Source organism: Hippocampus guttulatus, chromosome 18 (genome assembly GCF_054856545.1).
Source record: "Hippocampus guttulatus isolate MCC_2025c chromosome 18, RoL_Hgut_1.0, whole genome shotgun sequence".
Taxonomy (NCBI): Eukaryota; Metazoa; Chordata; class Actinopteri; order Syngnathiformes; family Syngnathidae; genus Hippocampus; species Hippocampus guttulatus.
The window spans coordinates 2339660-2359037 of record NC_141278.1 but is presented as its reverse complement, the minus strand read 5'-3'; the positions used below and the strand labels follow the sequence as shown (position 1 = coordinate 2359037).

At 53.1% G+C, this 19378-nt stretch overlaps 3 protein-coding genes across 8 annotated transcripts; 1 reads left to right on the top strand and 2 right to left on the bottom strand.

Annotated features, from left to right (window-relative positions):
* Positions 1–242: 242 nt before the first annotated feature.
* Positions 243–5165, bottom strand: cct3 (chaperonin containing TCP1, subunit 3 (gamma)). The gene is made up of 14 exons (XM_086137328.1): positions 5002–5165; positions 3949–4010; positions 3802–3852; positions 3666–3728; positions 3493–3589; positions 2676–2793; positions 2422–2608; positions 2198–2347; positions 1767–1899; positions 1618–1699; positions 1371–1551; positions 1051–1296; positions 445–576; positions 243–370 (listed from the first exon to the last, which is right to left on the bottom strand). Exons 1-14 carry the CDS (start codon positions 5027–5029, stop codon positions 278–280), a joined length of 1623 nt encoding a protein of 540 aa, XP_085993454.1. The 5' UTR covers positions 5030–5165; the 3' UTR covers positions 243–277.
* A 740-nt stretch (positions 5166–5905) lies between these two features.
* LOC147190533 (protein disulfide-isomerase A3-like) lies at positions 5906–10417 on the bottom strand. 2 transcript variants are annotated; one of them, XM_086136681.1, is made up of 13 exons: positions 10111–10405; positions 8974–9052; positions 8784–8901; positions 8600–8707; positions 8379–8508; positions 8142–8255; positions 7533–7658; positions 7278–7460; positions 7089–7197; positions 6881–7009; positions 6446–6525; positions 6320–6377; positions 5906–6239 (listed from the first exon to the last, which is right to left on the bottom strand). In XM_086136681.1, the coding sequence occupies exons 1-13, from the start codon at positions 10281–10283 to the stop codon at positions 6162–6164; spliced, it is 1485 nt and encodes a 494-aa protein (XP_085992807.1). In that variant the 5' UTR covers positions 10284–10405; the 3' UTR covers positions 5906–6161. The 2 variants fall into 2 exon arrangements, with proteins under 2 accessions (XP_085992807.1, XP_085992808.1); XM_086136682.1 differs by lacking the exon at positions 8142–8255 and having other exon boundaries at positions 10111–10417.
* LOC147190532 (GON-4-like protein) lies at positions 10374–16949 on the top strand. Of its 5 annotated transcripts, none has more exons than XM_086136679.1 (21): positions 10374–10392; positions 11598–11728; positions 11793–12010; positions 12082–12156; positions 12231–12281; positions 12370–12423; positions 12497–12592; positions 12657–12740; positions 12802–13165; positions 13249–13350; positions 13428–13468; positions 13534–13830; positions 14519–14605; positions 14789–14987; positions 15060–15210; positions 15353–15500; positions 15570–15686; positions 15762–16127; positions 16253–16422; positions 16492–16594; positions 16661–16949. In XM_086136679.1, exons 2-21 carry the CDS (start codon positions 11617–11619, stop codon positions 16790–16792), a joined length of 2967 nt encoding a protein of 988 aa, XP_085992805.1. In that variant the 5' UTR covers positions 10374–10392; positions 11598–11616; the 3' UTR covers positions 16793–16949. The 5 variants fall into 5 exon arrangements, 4 of the variants coding, with proteins under 4 accessions (XP_085992805.1, XP_085992806.1, XP_085992804.1 ...); XM_086136678.1 differs by lacking the exon at positions 10374–10392 and adding an exon at positions 10758–11434; XR_015103710.1 differs by lacking the exon at positions 10374–10392 and having other exon boundaries at positions 10750–11728; positions 15762–16141; positions 16661–16706.
* The last annotated feature ends 2429 nt before the right edge of the window (positions 16950–19378 follow it).

Below are 19378 nucleotides of genomic sequence, written 5' to 3'. Positions count from 1 at the left end.
GAGTGAAGATAGTAACGAGCCCAAGCTCAGAATGACCTGTTTCACCATATATTCAGGCGCACCAAACCGCACTTGAGTCAAAGTTTGAAACCCTCCATCACTCCTAAATAACCGATTGGCGCCCCCCCCCCTTGTTTTGACGCACGAGAGCCCAATCTTTCTATGCGGTGAATGTCTTTGGAAGAAACATCCACCATTCTCTACACAAGCGTGGTCAACGATTCCAAGAAATAAGGCGGGGCTTTGATTTGGAACTTTATTGAGTGGCCAGCTGAATTTATTCGGCGCCGGGTCCTCCGGTGGCCTGTTCCTTGTCTTTCTTCTTGTGACCAGACACGATGTCGTCGATGCGCAGCAACAAGATGGCCGTCTGCAGAGAAACGGGGGTGAGAACGGCGCGGGGTGAAAGACGAGCGCTCGGGCCCCGGTCCGGCCGGCTCTCACCTCCACGGCCGTCTTGTACGTCTGCGCCTTGACGGCCAGGGGCTCGCAGATGCCGGCGGCAGCCATGTCGCACAGAGAACCCGTCTCGCCGTCCACGCCCCACAAGGTGCCGTCCTGCGCCGTGTGCTTGGCCTGTACACCGGCACACAGACACGCCCATCAAATACACAAAAGGCTACGGGCAGAGAAACTAAGCTAAATCGTCAGAGAGAAACGAGAGCAAGTAAGTCATTCTATCATCACGCCCTCGCAAGCAAACGCAGCGTCCGCACGTCGGACAATGCAGAGTCCTTCTCCAAGGGGGCATTGCGACACAACAGAGTTTTGTCGCGGTCAAGAACACACGGGGAGCGTCCATTTTCCACTCTCAAGCTCGATTGATTTATAAATAAACAAATCGGGAATGACGTAGACTGGTTGAGATTGCAGCAAAAGAGGCGCGCCAATCTCTGGCTTCAGTCATCGATCTCAAAACAAGCCCTTCCTGATGCACAGCGGTGAAATTGGAAGAGGTTGTGTTTGTGCTTTTTTTTTTGTAAAGGAGCGTCTCCGCTTTGTGGGGGCAGTGAGCGAGTCGAGTTTATTCAAGGGGTGAGGCGTCCGTACCCTTAGCGAGGTGAGCACACGAATGGTGGAGGCGCCGCAGTTTTGGATGAGCGTGCGCGGGATGACCTCCAGGGCCTGGGCCACGGCACGGTAGGGCCACTGCTCCACACCCACAAGGGCGCGCGAGCGCTCCATCAAGCGCTTGGACACGGCCATCTCCACGGCGCCCCCTCCGGGCAGCAGCGAAGGCTCCAGCATCACATTGCGGCAAACCTGCATGGCGTCCTGAAGGTTGCGCTCCACCTCCTGCACACAAGGCTTCACGTTTGAAAAGCGGAGAGTCCAAGCGCATGCGTCACGCCGAGGGCGGCGGCGCTCACTGCCAGGATCTCCTTGCTGGCTCCCCTGAGCAAGACGGTGCAGGCTTTGGGTTCCTTGCACTCGGTGATGAAGGTGAAGTACTCGTCGCCGATCTTCTTGACCTCAAAGAGCCCCGCCCCCACACCCACGTCGTCCTCGCGCAGCTCGTCAGTGCGGCTGACGATGCGCGCGCCACACGCCCTGAGGTGACAACACGGCGGTGACTCGAGGTGGCCACGCTCCAGCGCTTGCGACGTCGGGCGCTACCTGGCAATGCGGTTGTTGTCCGTCTTGCGGATGCGGCGCACGGCGCTGATGTTGGCCTTCATCAGGTAGTGCTGAGCCAGGTCTGAGGGGGCGGAGGCACGAGGTCAGCCTCCAAGTAAGACCGCGCGTCCGGCTCCGCGCGCACCCACCTGAGATTCCTTTCTCGGTGAAGACGAGGTCGGGCTTGACTCTGATGACGTCCTCGCACATCTGCTGGATATGCTCCTCCTCCATCTGCAGGATCCTCGCAAAGTCCTCCTCCTTGCTGATCTCTATGTCGGTCTACAGAAGCGACGGCAAATTAACGCCACATCAATTCTGGTCGTGACCACGAACTCGCTCGGGCTGCTTGAAAACGCAACGTCAGAATGATGCTGCTCATTCCACTGTCGGAATTTCCCCCCACTTTTTTTCTTTTTCAAAAAAGAAAAAAAGTTGCAGCTTGAATCAATCTCGCGCGCCCATGTGTGTGTGTTTTTTTGCCTCGTGGTGAAAACAGTGCAATGCCTTTTGTCGGCACTCTTGCGCATAAACAGTCAACGACTCAGTGCGAGTTGTTCCACCGGGCGTCGGCGCTGACCTGGCTCTCGCCCTTCTTGTACTCCAACGAGCAGTCGAGCAGGACGATGCGCGGCTCCTTGATGAGGCGGCGCATGCGCGGGTGCGTCACGTCCTTGTTGACCATCACCCCTCTCAGCACGCACGAGTCTTCAATGAAGCCGCCGGGAACCTGCGGCGCATCCGACAAGAGGCGGTGGGACGGTGGCCCGGATGCCGCGCGACGCGTCCGCCGCCGATGCGTACCTTCTCTACTTTGGCATACTTCTTGATGTCGATCTCCTTGCGGCCGTTGTCCTCCATCTCCACGGTAAGCACGGCGTCCAGCGCCATGCCGCACGCCAGCTCCGACCAGCGGCTCAGAGCTTTGGTGTTGATGGCCGAGTGTACGATCTTCAGCATGGAGGCGCGATCCGCCGTGTCGACAGGGACGCTGGGGAGGGGGGCGAGCCGTTAGCTCATTACACGAAAGCTGAGCCCGCCCGGGCGGGGCGTCCTACCTGATCTCCTTCAACGTTTCTAACATGTCGTCCAAGGCTCGCCTGTAAGCGGCGATGACGACGGTGGGATGCATCTGCTGCTCCAGGAACTGCTCGGCCACCGACAGCATCTCGCCGGCTTGCCCGCAAACAGAGGACGTCCGCAGACTTTGATAAACATACCCCGGCACCTCTACTTACAAAATTGTACGTTTTTTTTACAAAATTTTCCGAAGTAGAGACACGTTTCCCATGCGAATGTCCCAAACATGGTAGACGTTCCTCTAAGCCGATGGGATGCCAGGATGATACTCAAGTAGAGCCAATGGCAGAGCAGCTAAAAGTATGTTGCGTTCAGGAAACTCAGCGCTGCGAGTAGCAGTCCAGACTCTATTTTTACCTTTCGTATCTTGAAATTTTCAAGGCGAATGACGCATTCATCCATATCAAAGCCAATTTATCGACTGCAATAACAGGTATGAACTCAGTTCAGCACGACAAGAGAATTTGGCCCCTCAGGTGCGCTGTCAACCTGAGTCTCAAGTCGACTGAAAAGGGACACGCAGTGATGCCTTCCTTTGTCGTGGGGCTTCCATTCCTAAAATAATGGATGAGAGGCAAAAGACGCAATTTCTTTTTTCCTAAAATGACTGCACCAAGTGTAAATCGCCCTTTAAGATGTTCTCACAGTTCTCTCTCGGTCCAAGTTCAAACCTTCTCAAGCAAAATACAGATACAGTGTGATTATTGTTTACGTTATTTGATAACAAAACAAAGGTCAAAATCTGTCTTGACCTTCCTGTTAAGTTCCTCGAAGACGCACGCGTGCGCGCCTCACCCAAGATGATGACAGATGTGGTTCCGTCTCCTACTTCTTCATCCTGCGTACGGCTGATCTCAATCATGGATTTAGCCGCGGGATGCTGCACCTGGATCTGGCGCCACGCAGACGCAGTCAATACAAATGGCAACAGCTGCACCGCGTGCCGACGCCCCCGTGGGCAGGCTCACCTCTCGCAGGATCGCGTTTCCGTCGTTGGTCATGACGATTCCCCCGGTGGGATCCAGCAGCATCTGTGAACGCACGCGACCGTCTTAGTGCCGCCAGCCTCGGGGCCGCTCGCCAAGCCGTCGGCGGATAACTCACTTTCATCATGGCCCGCGGGCCCAGACACGTCCTGATGACATCGGCGATGGTCTGAGATTCGTGACGATACATTGACGTTCATCAAGTTGCAGCTCAAACCTCTAATGCGCACAGTAAGAAAAAGACACGAACAAACAAGATCCTTACCTTGGCTGCGTTGATGTTTCCTGTCTGGACTTTACGCCCAGATTCTCTCTTAACGTTCTGGTCTGGAGACAAATCAAGTCAAGTCGTCAAGTCATTCTTTGCATTTGGAAAGGCCTGTGGCGAGCATCTTTAAATATGCAGTCTTGAGCAGGGGTTGCCAACTCCGGCCCTCAGCAATTGCTACCCAGCATGATTGAGGGGTTCCCTTTCCTTTAGATTGGCAAAGGTGACCGAGTTTTGCTAAGAATGCATAGCAGACAGCAGGTCTCTTGTGGTGGCGTTTTTTTTTTTTGGGGGGGGGGCGAGCGGAACAGTAGTGAGACTCGCAGTGTCGAACTGATTGGTGAAGTAATATTAAGCAGTTTCTCGAGCCTCTGTCAACATTTAACCCTCATCCTCTTCAGAGCTTGGAGAACTTGGCTGACCAATTAAGCACATAGGGGGGGGGGCGCAAGCGATGTTGGGCTGCTAGTCTAGTTAGTCTGCGTTTAGATTGGAGCTTGTCCTCCTATCTCGCCCACCAAGATGGCGGCCAGACAGTGGCTGTCACGTGATCGAGAAGCACCCGAACGTGATTTGAAACAACCCCCAAATGGTCGTGATTTGAAGGCTTCCCACTCATCATCGTTATTTTCCCTAGGCGCGTTGTGGGAGCGGAGAACCTCTCCTCCCGACACAGCTTGGCAAAAGGGGACCAAGTGCACGCAAACACGCCAATGGCGTCAACGCCGTGCACAGCCAAAATGTGGGCGAGTGACGTAGGAGGGTACCCGCGGATGCTAACACGTTCGAATGACAGCTAGCAAGGGTGTGGTCACGGCAACCACCAGGTCCCCGAAGAAGGACCGAAGAGGGAATAAACCTCCAGGACTCCTGGAAATGGAACAAGCCGCAGGCGGACCGCAACGCAGCGGGATATGCAAACGCGGCTAACAGCTAGCTCGCTCCCACGTGCCAGGTCGCTTTGTGCTGCGGGCCGCTGGGTCGCAGCCAATGCCTACAATAAAAGTCCCGTAACACAGAGGAAGCGGGCGCCATGAGGCGTCTACTCACTGAGAACGAGAACCTGCTGGCCGAACATCTTGAAAGAAGACAAAGGCCGGAAGATGAAGAACAACTAGGAAGCGCGCAGACCGGCTCAACGCGACTCGAAGCTTCCAGGACTCAACAAGTGGGAAGGGCTTGTAACATGGGGCGGGAGGAACAAAAGTGAGCGACGGCAGTTTCAACCAATAGACGCAATCGAAATGTCACGACGACTCGCTGTATTCTCCGCCTGCCGACGACGCATTTGGAACCGCTGATAGGAAGATAGCGAGAGGCCACGCCGGGTAACCCACATGCCGAACTGACGGCCATCTTGGAAGGGACAACAATCCCATCAAAGCTAGTGCATGGCGATTGAAAGTCTGGACGTTCCCATTTTCACGAGGTTTATTTTTGGGACAACGCCAAATCTTGTTATCAATACGGACCATTTTAAAAAGTGTTGTGCCATTTTCCTTGTTATTTGAATGATCTTGCCTCCGATCCACCAACGCCTTTGCCCTTCCTAACTCCCAGTTCAAAAGGCGTTTTTCGGATCTGTCATTTGCGGGACACTCATTTATCAGCATTGTTCCGTATTCCTATTTACAATATCTGGTTGATTTTGACTGGGCGGGGGGTGGCATTCAACATCAAAATTGACTTCCGCATTTAGCAAAACAAGAGGATGCCATTTCTTCTGGTTCAGGTCACCGGCGTAATCCTTTCTCCATCTTATAAGTAAGAGTTACTGACTTGGTAACTATGCTGCTATTCTATATCAGCCAAATAACAGCAACAATAAAACCAAGTGCATCAAAAGATGACACACATACAGACAACGTGATACTCAACTTTTTCGAGTGCAGCAGCAATCCGCTCCTGTAGAGTTGGTGATCAAATGTTTCATGAGTCTAGAATCGTTTTTTTTTTTTAATGACCACAATGCCAAACTGGATAAAAAAAAATCACAGATAATCATACAAATAAATACAGATTAACAGAGCAATCAATCAGTGCATGTATTGAAATAAAGCCCTTCCAAACATTTACAAATAAGTTGACCAAACAGTTAATGATTGTAGGGGGAATTTCCAAAATAGAGAAATCAATCAGCATTCAAGCAAGCAACCAGTCCAATCAATGAATTGACTCGGAAGTATGTGACGGGAGTTAGCCGACAGCCGTCAGAGTTCCTGTTTGACGTGGTGTTGGTCAGCCTGCCGTCGCAGGAAGCGCAGGAAGTCTCGGAGCTCTCGCCCGCCCTGCCGCAGATGACAGATGGAGGTCACGCGTGAGCTTGCTACGGCTGGGAGGGGACCAAAATCAAAGCCGCCTGCCTCACCTGGTATCGGATGGGGTCGGCCTTCTTGCCAGCAGGCGCCAAGTAGATGCTCGGGTAGCTGAGAAGCCAAAGTGTCAGTCAGGTGCGCATTAACACCCGCATGGTGCACCAATCACGCGACCTCACCCTTGGATATCATAGCCAGTCGGCACATCGTTGTCTACGGCGTTCATTTTGGCGATGACCACGTTTGCGTCTGCAGACAGCTGACGAGGAGGCACAATCAAAGCTCAACAATATGCCACGAGAACGTGATGCTGCGCCGTTCCATGTGTGGCAAGGGAGCGCTGGTTCCAAGGTTTAGAGTCACAGTTTTAACCTTAGTCATTGTGTTTTAGCAATCATGCCAACAGACTTTCATTTCAGGGTTTGTTTTACTGATTAACTCGACAGCGTTTGATTCTCTTTTGTTTTCTGGCTCAGCTGGATCGTCAACTTCAAGTGAGCAGAACAAATAGCTTAAAGCTGTTGCGGGGCTTCACTGCGTGTGCTTGAGTGGCTAGCATGAAGTAGAAAAGGGCAGAAAGTGATGATGATGATGCTTTAGGTAAGGGTACCTACCGTCTCTGCCAGTGCAGTGTAAACCGGTTCCAGCTTCTTGCAGCGCGGACATGATGGCGAGTAGAACTGGATCAGGACGTCTTTGTCGGGCTGGTTAACGATGGCGTCGAACGACTCGGCCACCACCACCTGCGTGTGGCGTAATGGCCACCCTCATGAGGTTACTTCCTGCCGCCGCTCGTCACAACCCACTGCTCGCGTCACTCACCTGAATGGCGCCGGCATTTCCGTCCGGTATCGGCTCGGACTTGATGTAACGCTTGAGTTGCCCAGCAAAGTATTGGTCCAGAAACCTCTCCAGCGAGGCACCATCTCTCCTGGAAGAAACGCACCTCATCACATCACGTGACCCCCCCCCCCCCCTCCACCCCCATATGCATGCCAGCGTGTTACCGACGTGAACTCCTCCCTCATGGTGTACTTGTGACCCGCTTTGGTGCGAATGGTCACCAGGGGAACGTCTGCGCCGTCGGATGCGCCCACGCCAAATTGGTCCTCCAGCTCGGCCCGGAAGTCCCTCTGGTTGGCCACAGAGAAGAAGAGGCCCCGCCCCGCGTACTTGGACACCACCTTCATCACTCTGGCAACAAGACGAGCAGATGGGCGGGGCTTGTCCTGACAGCAGTCCGCTATGTGCGTAAGTGCGTGTCACCTGTTCCTCCAGTAGTTGGAGCCCCCGGCGTTGCGTTTGTAGTCCAGGTTGTAAAAGGCAGTCAAGAGGTCACGAGCTCTCAGGCGATCTTTGTTCTCCAAGGTCATGTGGGGACAAAGTCCAAATCTACACACACATGTAACAAATGCACAGGAAACACACGCTCAACACCAGTGGTTGGAATGTCATGAAATGAAAACAGTATTTTTCAGGTACTGTATTTGTCCCTCAATTGGGTATTTTTTTTTTGTTTTGCTTTGTTTTTCTTTTACTCCGAATGTTGGAAAACAGATTTGTCTACTTTCTATTGCTCACTTATGCAAAAACGTGTCCGTTATGATTGGCAAAGCGGAGAACCCAAGTCAAGCGTCCTTCATTTCATATGAGAGGGGGAAAAAATAGTCAGCAGTGACACGGGGGAACGTGAACCAGGGAGAAGCAAGGTATTCCCCATCCGCGAAGAATTGTTTGATACTGTTTGCTTTAAGAATGACTGGGGGCGAGAATAGGTTGTGTCACCGGCGAGTTAATTAATTATTGAAAACAAAAAAATCCTCATTTTTCCTTTTTTGTTTTCTCTGACAATCGCCCAACCCTCCACACGCTCACATGTGGTCTCGGATGAAGCGTCTCAGAGATGGGATGGACATGAAATCTCGCAAAACAACGACGCTGTCTTCAAACTGATTGGCCAGTCGTGGAGGCCGGAACAACAGGACGCCTCTGGAACACACACACACACGCACGCACACGCACACGCACACACGCACACACACACACCCTGTAGCCCGACTTCTGACCCAACGTCAGCGTTGCAGAGTTAAGAGTACAAAGCATAAGACTGACTCTGTTTGGAGTCCGTAGGGGGCAGCCAGCTTCGTTCGTGTGGTGTGAGCGAATCGGAACTGATCTCTCAACAGTCCCGCTGCTTTCACAAAGTCAGCCAGACCAGTACTTTCCTCACCTGAAAACACACCTGACACGACACGAGCATGTATCAAAAAGTGTGTGTGTGGTGGTGGTGGTGGTGGAGGGGGGCTTTGTCATGACGGACGGCTTTGTCGTACCCACGACCGAAGCGTCGTGGTGCTGGACGAAGCTCTGCAGTTCTTCTTCGGTCAGCAACATCGCAGAGTCCGGACCCGTCTGCTTCGTCATGAACTCAAAGATCCCCTCTGGCGCCCAAAACAACATCAGCCGGCGTCTCATTTTGGCCGCGCTGACGTCGCGCGCATTTACAAGCGCTCTTACCTGCAGAGCGAGGACCGTCGTAGGAGGCCGAATCCCTCCCGTTCCTGAAGATCTTCAGCGTCGGGTATCCGGACACGCCAAAGCGACTGCACGTGTCCAGCTCAGCTGTGCAGTCCACCTGATGCACGCATGCGCACGCACAGTCGCGTCAGACAACGGCAAACACACGCGCGCCCACAGACGACGGTACCTTTGCTAGCTGCACGCTTCCCTTCAGTTTGCCGGCAGCTTCCTCAAACTCCGGCGCTAACTTCTTACAGTGGCCACACCTGAAGGAAGGAAGGAAGGAATCCAACACATCCTTCATGCATCTCTATTCAGATGGAGCTTTGCAGAATATTTCACATCAAGTAACAACAACACAACAGGACGCATAACATAAAACGTCGACAATGACGCCATGGTAAACTATTCCTGCGTACGCCTTGTTACTTGGAAGGAAGGTAGTAACGTATAAAAGGAGGACACAAACGAGCAAGGAGTTGAGGAAGGTGGGTAGGAATCAGAGGCAATTGTTCTCAGACTGCAAGGGAAGCTCAGCTTCCCCTAAAATGTCAAAAAGTAAGTGATCAAATATATATGTGTACGTACAATTGTGTGGACATGTCATTGACTAAATATGCGCTACAACGCGCTCAACTTTTGTTCCGAATCAGCTTATTACTGGTCACGACGCGACTCTCTTCTCATTCATTCCCGCAGCTTCACTGTGCTTTAAACTGTGTGGATGCTGAGTGTCTACAGCGCGGACGCTGGGCGTCTCGAGAGTTCAGAGCCTGTTGTCCCAATGCATTGAAACGAGATGAGTCATTGGATAAATGCTGGTTTTGTCCCACCCATCGGACGCTCAGCGTCTCTGGGAGTCTACGGACAGCGGGCGTGTATGGGCTGGCCCTGACCCTCAGCTTTTCTGCATCATGATTGAATGATCTGTCTGAGGCTGAATTTCTTTTTGATTGACAGCGAAATGAGCCAATCACTGATCTTATGGTGAAGGCATCCTTTTCGTTTTTTTTTGAAAAGGAACGGAGAGTAGAATTCACGTCTAAATAAATAAACGGACACCTTTTATGATGTAGGCCGAAACTGAGCTTCCCCTCCTTGACAGACCAGCATCCGACACTGGTAGGAATACAGGACGAAAGGAGGGAGAGCGGAAGGAAGGACCGAAAGGTGGTAGTGAGGCAGGAGAGGAGTCAGCATGATAGGACGGAGGTTGAAAATGGGAAGATGGAAGGACAATCCGAACATAGCAGCGGCAGAAGCGGCACTTGTCAGTGACGCGAGCGATTATCACGCCCCTGTTTGCGGGCGGCGCACGCGTTACCAGGGCGCGTAGAATTTGACCAGCATGGTGTCGTGCTCAGTTGCCAAGTAGTCGAAGTCTGCGTCCCCGAGCACCAGCACGTCACTGCGCGACGACAGCGAGGGCGGAAAAAGGGAGGCGAGCAAAAACGGCACGGCGACGAGAAGGTGAAGGCCGGCTGCCATGGCCGACATCGAATTCGAGGAAATTTCGGACCGGCGCGCTAGATGAGCATCAAGGCTTCAACATTAATTTGTGATTCCGGAAACAACGTTCAGCATAAAAGCTAAGCATTAAATGAAGGTAATAATAAAAATGACGCAAACACTTGTTATACTGCAGGAAAATAAACAAATCTCTGTCAGACAAAAGGCTAATGAGCAATAAGAACAGACAGTATAACGTCATTAGGGGACTGTAGAGCAACTTCCGTGATCATTCAAATCCCCTTCTGGTACTTTTATTTTGAAGTCCTGGCAAATGGCGAAACCTTGGCCCGACTTTAATTGATCAATATTCTGTTTTGATGGTATACAAACGTCACGTGTGGTGCATGCAACTAGTGAATGCTTTCATGATTCACTCCTATTTCCTAGGAGTATTTTATTTTATTGAACGCTTCTTCAGGAAGTGGACGACCAAGAGAACGATGAAGCGGCGCGGCGTAATCGGACGATTGTTGGTGGGCTTGGTTGATATGTACGTTGTGACGGTGGGGAGACACTCTCGTGCGGTAGGTGACGCAATGCACGTAAACGTCGCTTGCGAGGAGAAGAAGAAGAAGAAGAAGAAGAAGAAGAAGAAGAAGAAGAAGAAGAAGAGCGACAGCAGCAGTGGCCCAACTCAGGAACGACTTCCGAGCGGTGTTCGGAGTGCCTTCGGGCTACGAACAGTTCCCAGTCAACGGCCGACAACCGGGTCTGCAGGTAGCCGGGTCGCTGCGGCTTTAGGAGCCGCTTTGGGACCCAGTTGGAGGTCGCTCAACAAAACAAAAACAGCAGGAGTGGACGAAGAAATGTCACATGTCAGAATTCCACCAGGGGGCAGTCATTGACAGACGGGAGAAAATAAGATAAAAACACAGCCAAGAGGAAGAAGGCAAACGGCGGCTGCTTGACGCGACCGAAGCGAAGAAGTCGGGGGAACGTCGGAGATGCCTTTCTGAGGATAGGGTTTGTTTTGGTCACTTGAACGGAGGCTCCGCGCGCGTCGGGACTCTCTTGGGCTGTCAGCTTCCGTTCCAAATTCACGCCAGACGCTTGATGCTCAAAGAAGCTAGCCGCGAGCCGATTGAGAAGAAACGGACGCTTATAGTCCATTCTGCACGTCGCTCTGAAAACTCCATGTACGTCTTATCCTAGATTCTGGCTAAATGTGGAAATAGAACACCTCGCCAACGTTGTAATGCATTGACACCAATGAACATGACAACGAAAAAGAGCATTTTTGCTTTGTTGCGATTTGAAGCCGCGAATGTTGAATGAGTGTTCTTGCGCACACCAACCCAGCGGTCATCGTTAATCCACGATGAAGTCCGCCTACGACCGCGCGAAAGCGGAAGCGTGTGACCTTGCCTCGCAGCCGCACTCCCCCGAACGTGAAGATGCCGACGCGGACGCCGAGCTCATCATCACGACGGGTAAGGCGCCGGTCACCAAGGCGAGATATCCTGGCATCTGATTGACCGGCTCTGCCTGTGTCAGACGATGAGCACCTCGAGGACAGCGGGAGGAGAATGCTGAGGAGGAAGCGGAAAAGGCAGACGGAGGAAGAAGAAGAAGAGGAGGAGGAGGAGGACAAAGGTGAAGAAGAAGAGCAGCCGAGGGGGGACTTGGACATCGATCGACAGCTTGACCAATTGCTGGAGAGCAAGTCCAAGCAACACAAGCTGACCAGCGTCAACGTGCGCAACATTATCCACGTGAGTGTGAGCGTGCATACGCGCATGTGTGCCCGCCAGCCTTTTCCCCAACACTGACCTTTGCCCCGCAGGAAGTGATCACCAACGAGCACGTGGTGGCGATGATGAAAGCCGCCATCAACCAGACTGAGGCCGTGCCGCCGTTTGTGAGTCGCGGGGTCGTGGGGGCGGCTCGGCCGCGGACGAAGCCGAGTGACCCTCTGGGCGTTTGCTTCCGCAGGAGCCCAAGATGACGCGTTCCAAGCTGAAGGAAGTTGTGGAGAAAGGCGTGGTGAGAATTGGCCCGCACGGGCAAAAGTCGGGGCCGCCTACCCGCTCGGCTTGTGATGTCATTGCTGTCACTGCTCACTTCCCGTCAGGCGATCCCAGCGTGGAACATCTCTCCCATCAAGAAGAGCGGAGACATCGGCAAGGTCAAAGCTCAAAGTTGCCCTTTGCGGTTGCGTGCGTGAGGTCGCTGAAAGGTCGCCCCATTTGTGCGTTCAGGGTCATCAGTTTGTGGACATCCCCCTCGCCGAGGAAGACTCCTCTGACGAGGAGTATCGTCCCGACGATGAGGACGAGGACGAGACGGCCGAAGATGTGAGGCCTCCATCCGATGAGGTGAGGTGTCGGCGACGTCGCTAACGCCACTCTTTTGCGGCAGACGTTGCAGGAGAGCGACTTCGAGAGCGCGGCGTCGCCTGCGAGAGGATGCCGACCCCATGTCAACCGGCGCGGCGCCGGCACGGTAAAAGCACGGCGACGCGCACATGTGAAACACGGCACGCCACGCTTCCTGTCGCCCTCAGACCTCGAGTGCGGAGTCTGGGTCCTCAATGGGTCCGCCCCCGCCGCCGCCCCTGCCTCCGCTGCCGCTGTCCCCTCCCTCCGCCCACACCGACAGCTTCCTGGAGAAGCTGCACGCCGTGGAGGCCGAGCTGGCCGTGTGCATGGAGCCGTACCGGCCTCTGGAGGACGCGGGCGAGGGCGGCCTGATGGCGTACCGCACGCGCTCAAAGCGTCCCCTTCGAGACGTGCCGCTCGGACGCCTGGAGGCGGAGCTACGAGCGCCCGACATCACACCCGACATGTACGACTGCGGCTCCGCCAACGAGGACAGCAACTGGACCGACTGGTTGCGAGGGCTCATGACCTCCGACGTGGACAACGACGGTCAGAAGTCAACGTGGCTGCTAACATGTCAACGCGTGCGTGTGTCAACAACTTGCCGTGTGTGCGCGCGCGCGCGCGTTCAGAGGAGTGCGATGATGAAGACGATCCAGAGTACAACTTCCTGGCTGACATCGATGAGCCGGACCAGGAGGATTACCGCGACGACAAGGCCGTACGCATCACCAGTCAGTATACGCGCACACACACACACACACACACACAAACTGGCGCACCACAGTGCAATGATGTTGTTGCTCAACAGAAAAGGAAGTCAATGAACTGATGGAGGAGCTCTTTGAAACGGTGAGAAGCAGACGCACGCACGCTCACACCCGCACAAAGCAAAGGCATCAATGTGTGTGCGTTAGCTGAAAGAGGACCCGAGGGGCCAGGAAGTGGATGATGAAGGCCATGACGAAGAGGAAGAGGAGGAGTCGCGGGAGGACGCCAGCAACTGTGACGAGCGCCCTGCCGCCCGGCCGTGTCACGCGCTCAACCGAGCGGCGGCGTGCGGCGGGCAGGTGGAGAAGGAGCGAGTGGCGGGAGAGCGGCGTACTGTCAAGCAGCAGCTGGCCTTCATGAGGACCGCTCAACACGCGCCAAGTGTGCACACGCTAAGGCTGGACGCACGCCACCGGAGCACGCTCACGCAGCAAATACAGCAGGTACGCGCGCACGCACATCCCGTGCCCAAGCTGGTCCGCCGCTTGTTACGATCGCAATCACTTTGCGACACGCAAACGCTCCCAAAAACAAAGGCCATTCCAAAAAGATCGTTGTCTTGTCCGGGGAAAGCAAGACAAGGAAAGTATTTATAAAAAATGATGAGATTTATGTAAAAAAGAAAAAAAAACATGAAGGGACACGGTTCACAGATCTGTCAAGGGAGCCTTCCCCCCCTCCGCCTCTCGCGCTCTCATTTCATCTTGTTGGGAGGTAGTGAAGGTCAGCGCAATCAGCATTTTGAGCAGCTACACAGAGTAGAGCCGAGTGCAAATTTGATTATCCGCAAAATAACTGCTCAGCATTCAATCGTACGAACGGTGACTTCCATTTAGCGCTGTTAGATGTCAAATTCCCATGACACCATTCATACCTGACTCGGCCAAAGTGACAACAAGCGCTCGCCGGCCGCTCCCCTCGGACCACCGCTGGCGCCTAAGTCACTCACCGGGCCAGGCCCCACCTTTGAAATGAAAGCCAAACACACTTAAAGCCGCGGATAGTCAGTCAGTGGTGAGGATGGAGACTCCAAGTCGTCAAATGCGCATTGCACATTTCATTCCATCAATAGAAGTGATTAGAAAAACAATTAATGGATGCGTGTGTTTGCGTGCGTGCGTGCGTGTCCAGCATGTGCAGCTGTTGCTTCAGGTCCACCTTCTCACATCACCCGTGGAAGAACTTCGCAGCGAGGCCGAAACGACGCGACACTTCCTGGTAAGGAGCAAGCGCGGGCGGCCATTTTGGAGCGCTGGTGGAAGACAGAGCTCAAAATCTCCAGCGTGCGATCGCGCAGTCACAAATGACGGACGGCTGCCAATGGCGTCGTCGTCGGCTGCTTGCCGACTCCCCCGGTCGCCGCGTGTCCCGTGTGACGGCGCCGCGTGTCCCGTGTGTCAGTTTGAGCTAGACCTGCTGGCGCAGCGAGGCGAGCTGATGTTGTCGTGCCAACGAGCCCGGCCGATGGCGGCGGCGGCGGCGCGTGGCAGCGCCTTCAGGGCCTCCAACCTGCAAGGGGCCCTCAAGCTGCTGGACGAATTGCGGGAGCGCCCCCCAGCCTATGTGCACCTCAAACACACGCCGGACTCACGTGGACAAAGTCAGTCACTTTATCCCGTTGGTGGCCTTTTACGTTGTGCGCGCTATTTGTGACAAGTGTGTGTGTTACCAGTGCGGAGTTTTCCAGTGATGCCCGCTGAGCTGGCGTGGATCTTTGCCACACGTCCCGTCTTTCTCTACCCGCAACTTCTGCCGTGTGTCAGCTTGGATCCGGCTCTCTATTGCCCTCGCAGGACGGCGGCATTCACTGCAGCAGAAGACTGGTAAGCGCGCGCACACACACACACACACACAGGGCACCAAACACATCAGAACTTTGCAGACAGACATTTGATGAATTTATACATGAGTGCGCATGTGTGTATGTGTGTGTGTGTGTGTGTGTGTGTGCGTGTGCGCGCACAGCCTGCTTGTCATGGGCCTGCGCAATTTGGAGGGCTCACGCGACCCCACCCGGCTGCTGTGCCAATTGTTGCTGGGTAAAAGTGTCGCTCAGGTGAGACGCAGGATCCTGCAGTGCTGCAGACCAGGAGCCCCCGACAATGTTGTCAAGGTAACGCGCGCACAAATGCCAACGCGACCTCTGCTTGAAAGTAAAGCGCGCGCACGCGTGTGTGTGAAGGCATTCCGGTACAGGCGTGTTGTTCCTCGCATGCTGCCGGCGTGTGCCCGTGTTGCTGCATCGGAACGGCGTCCCCCAGCAGAGAGAGATGTGCGCCTCTTGCCTCTGTGGCTGGTGGTGAGGCAGCTGAAAATTTGCACTCACGCACGCACACGTCGATATCGTCGGTCAATATTGTCCCGCCCCCTCTAGAGAAGTCTCCCCGTGATCTCCAAGGCCGTTAGCCCCGCCTCGCCACGCCACTCCTCCGGCGACAAGACTGCACTCGGCCGCGCCTGCGCGCGCTACCCGCCCCGCCTCCCGTCCAATCTGCACTTGCGCCGCGTGGGCTTTGTCCGGCAGGCCGAGCGTGTCCCCCCGCCCCGTTCCTCAACTTCTCCTGGCCCCGCATCCCCAAATCCTCCTTCTCCTGACTGCCCCGCCCGCTTGGCGGCAGGCGTGCGGGGAATCAAAGAAGCGGAGGTGGACCTTCCTGGTTTGGTGGAATCATCGAGGAGCTCTGGAGTGAACGCGGCCAGGATGACAGAAGATGTTGGAACTTCCTGTCATCTGCCCGAGGTACAAAGTACGGGGTGAGGCCACGAAGGCTTTTAAATGAAGCAGCCCCTGCTTCAGACCAAAAACTTTCAGGAACGGCTAAAGCCCAAGCTGGTGGTGGTTTTCATGCGGCACACTTCTCTCAGGAAGCTGAGCTCCGCCTACAACGGGAATCCCAGGCGTGCCCTCCAGGGGCAGGTGAGCCCGGAAAAACAGGAAGTGATGCGCGCGCCCAAAAGAAAGCGCCGCCGCCGGCCGTTTCCGCTCAAAACGTCTCGACGGGTGTAAATGGAGAAAAAACAGTTTTGTGGACACGGTGAGGGCCCCGTCCCGCCGACACATCCCGGCACACTTTCCATGTCTTCATGTCCGCATCTCGTCTCAGAGAAGCCGACCGTCTCATCCTGACGGCCTGTCAGCAGCGAGGCGCTCATCGGAGGACATTCAGACGAATCTCCGCCCAGTTGGGAACCAAGAGCGCCCGGCAGGTGAGAGGCTAGAGGCGTAGCGGCCGTGCGGGGCGGGGTCACGACGTACCTCCGCTTCTTTTCCAGGTGAGCCTTCGCTTCCATGACCTCCTTCGCCTTTTCCGTGTGGCCGCGACATCCGGATCCTCCTCCTCGGTCGTCACCCAGGAACCGGAAGCAGACCTGGGCTTCGTGGCCCAAAAGCACACCGACGTGTGATGGCTTGTCGAAAAGCTGAAGGGCGAACTGATGAGGTCATCAAATCCTCTCAATTCATATTGAATGAAATCAAGTCTTGCGTTGAACGAAACGTGTTTTGATCTTGCTATGCTGGAATGTTCGTCCTTACGAATAAAGTTTGAAATGCCCAATCATATCCAAGGACAACTGTATGCCTTTGGGACGTGGGAGGAAATGGGAGTACCCGGAGAAAAGCCACACAGGCACAGGGGAGGACATGCAAACTCCGTTACATCTTTGTGTGTTAACTAGCATAACTTCCTGTTTAGATTTTTACATTTTCTTTTTACATTTTATTCATGACAATTTAATTTTTAAACATTTCTTTACGATATGACCCAATATTTATTAACAACACGTCTTTGCAAACAAATGTAAAAGTTTGTATTTGTAGTGGTTTTATTCTTTTATTTCTCTAATCCAAACATCGCGGTGGTGGGAGGGACTATGTTGCCATGACAATGACGTCAATGTTGGTGTCGAGTAACTATAAGGTCAAAATAAAGGCAAGGGAATGGAAGACTGTAGTGTGTGTGTGTGTGTGTGTGGTGTGTGTGGGGGGGGGGGGTTTAAACAACAGGTTGCCCTGAAGTACGTGACGTATCCCGAATGACTTTTAAAAATAACACCAGTCTCGGATGGACTTCGACTCTGCGGAGTGAGGCTTCTTACTCAGCCCGGTAAGGAGACGTCGGACAACAGAATGTTGGGGTCACGGAGAAGCTAGCTGAAGCTTGCTATTTAGCCTAGCACAAGCTAACAGTTTGATTTTGGAGCTTTTACCGGTCTTATGGGGCAATAAAGTTACTTTCGACTGTTCGCCCGCTGCAAGGGGAGTCTTCCCACGCAATGACGCCTTTAAACGGCGACTGGGTGTGCGTTGAAGTGATCTTTTTGGGCTGTTTTGGGTCTGCCTTTGACACTCGCTTTTTGGCCTTTGAACAAGTGTTACCCAGCTGTGTCCATTTGGTGACATCACAGCACGATACTTTCCTCTTACGTCGCAAAATATTTGCCTTATGGCGTGCAATAAATTTGTTTTCATGTACGTAAACACGCAAAGGTCACGCAGTCGCAGCTGCCAAGGTGACAGGCAAGCGCTTGCAACGACGCCCGTGACGTCACACTAACTCGTTATTTAAAAAAAAAGTCAAATCGTCATTAACATTAATGTTGGTAAATTTTATAAGGATCACAAGCTTTCATATATATATATATATATATATATATATATATATATATATATATACACACTTGTAATGTTACAACCGTTCCCCGTAATTACACCGGGCTTATTAACTTTATATATTTTTTTTTTCCACATTGCCACTTTTTTTTGGTAAATTGTATTTATTCTTGTAACATTCTGACTCTGTTGTTATAGGACTAATGTAACTTTGAGTGCCCCCCCCCCATGTAACTTTTTTTTGTGCATCACAACTTGTAAATTATTTATTCTCGTAACATTATGACTTTACTTACCAAGTTCAGAATATTTCTCTTGTAAAGGTAGGACTTTTTTTGAGGTGCACCAGGTAGTGGAGGGGCTGTAAACATCCCCGACTGGAAGCTGTCTTTCCAACTGAGCTTTCAGTCTGATGTTTGCCGTCTCCAGCTACTTCCAGCCTCCTCCTCCACGAACGAAGACGACTTTGCCTGTCAAATCCGGGCTCAATTCATGTAAACATCCTACACTCAGCTAGAATCCACTGCAAAAGTGGCTGAGAGAAGGTTGTTTACGTGAGCTGGCTTGGAACTAAGACCACAAGAACCACCAAGAGCAAGTAACACCTCCTTAAAGGCTCGTGTCACACCACTGTGAATGTCATTGTTGTCTCTATGGGGGATTAAATAAATGGTCTTTTCTGTCATATTTGTGTTCACTGATTTTCTTTTGTCGGAAAACTAATACAGCACTGAGGCCCACCGGTCTCTCGTTCAGCGTAAATGCTCCCTGCCCCACGATGCGTGACATTGACGACTGTGCCCCGTGGTGTGGTCAGGTCCCCTTGGGGGCCGTCTGGCAGGCAGACCGCGCTGATGTACACGGTTTCGAACGGTCTGATGTGGCCTCTGAAACGTGCCTGGAGTTGAGTGGCATTCATCATCCGGTTTCTCAGGGCATTGTTCAGTCATCAGCATGGGATGTGGCCAAAGGACGTCCACGCCTATATCTTTCTGTGACTCTTTCAGTCTCTCGGGATCTCTGTTGCAACCTGCTGATGACCTCTGTGACACTCTAAACTCAATGGCCTCTAAGCTCAGTGGCCATTTCCGTCTGAGAACATCCTGTTGGAAGCGTCACAATGACAAGGTAGCACTGTTAGGCGTCGTGTTGATCTCATGATGTCAAAATGTGAACAGTATGAGGACGACTGTTTAAACACCAGGTCTAATAGAACCAAGACATTTTGTCAGTCGATTCAAGGATCAAACGCCTGCAGTGAATGTTGCCGTTCAGCTCCTCATTAGAGAACAGCAGTTGTCGTAAGTTACACTTGCCAACGATGACCGCTAGGCGGCAGCGCTACGCTTATTATGAACGCTCATGGTAAAACGAGGCAT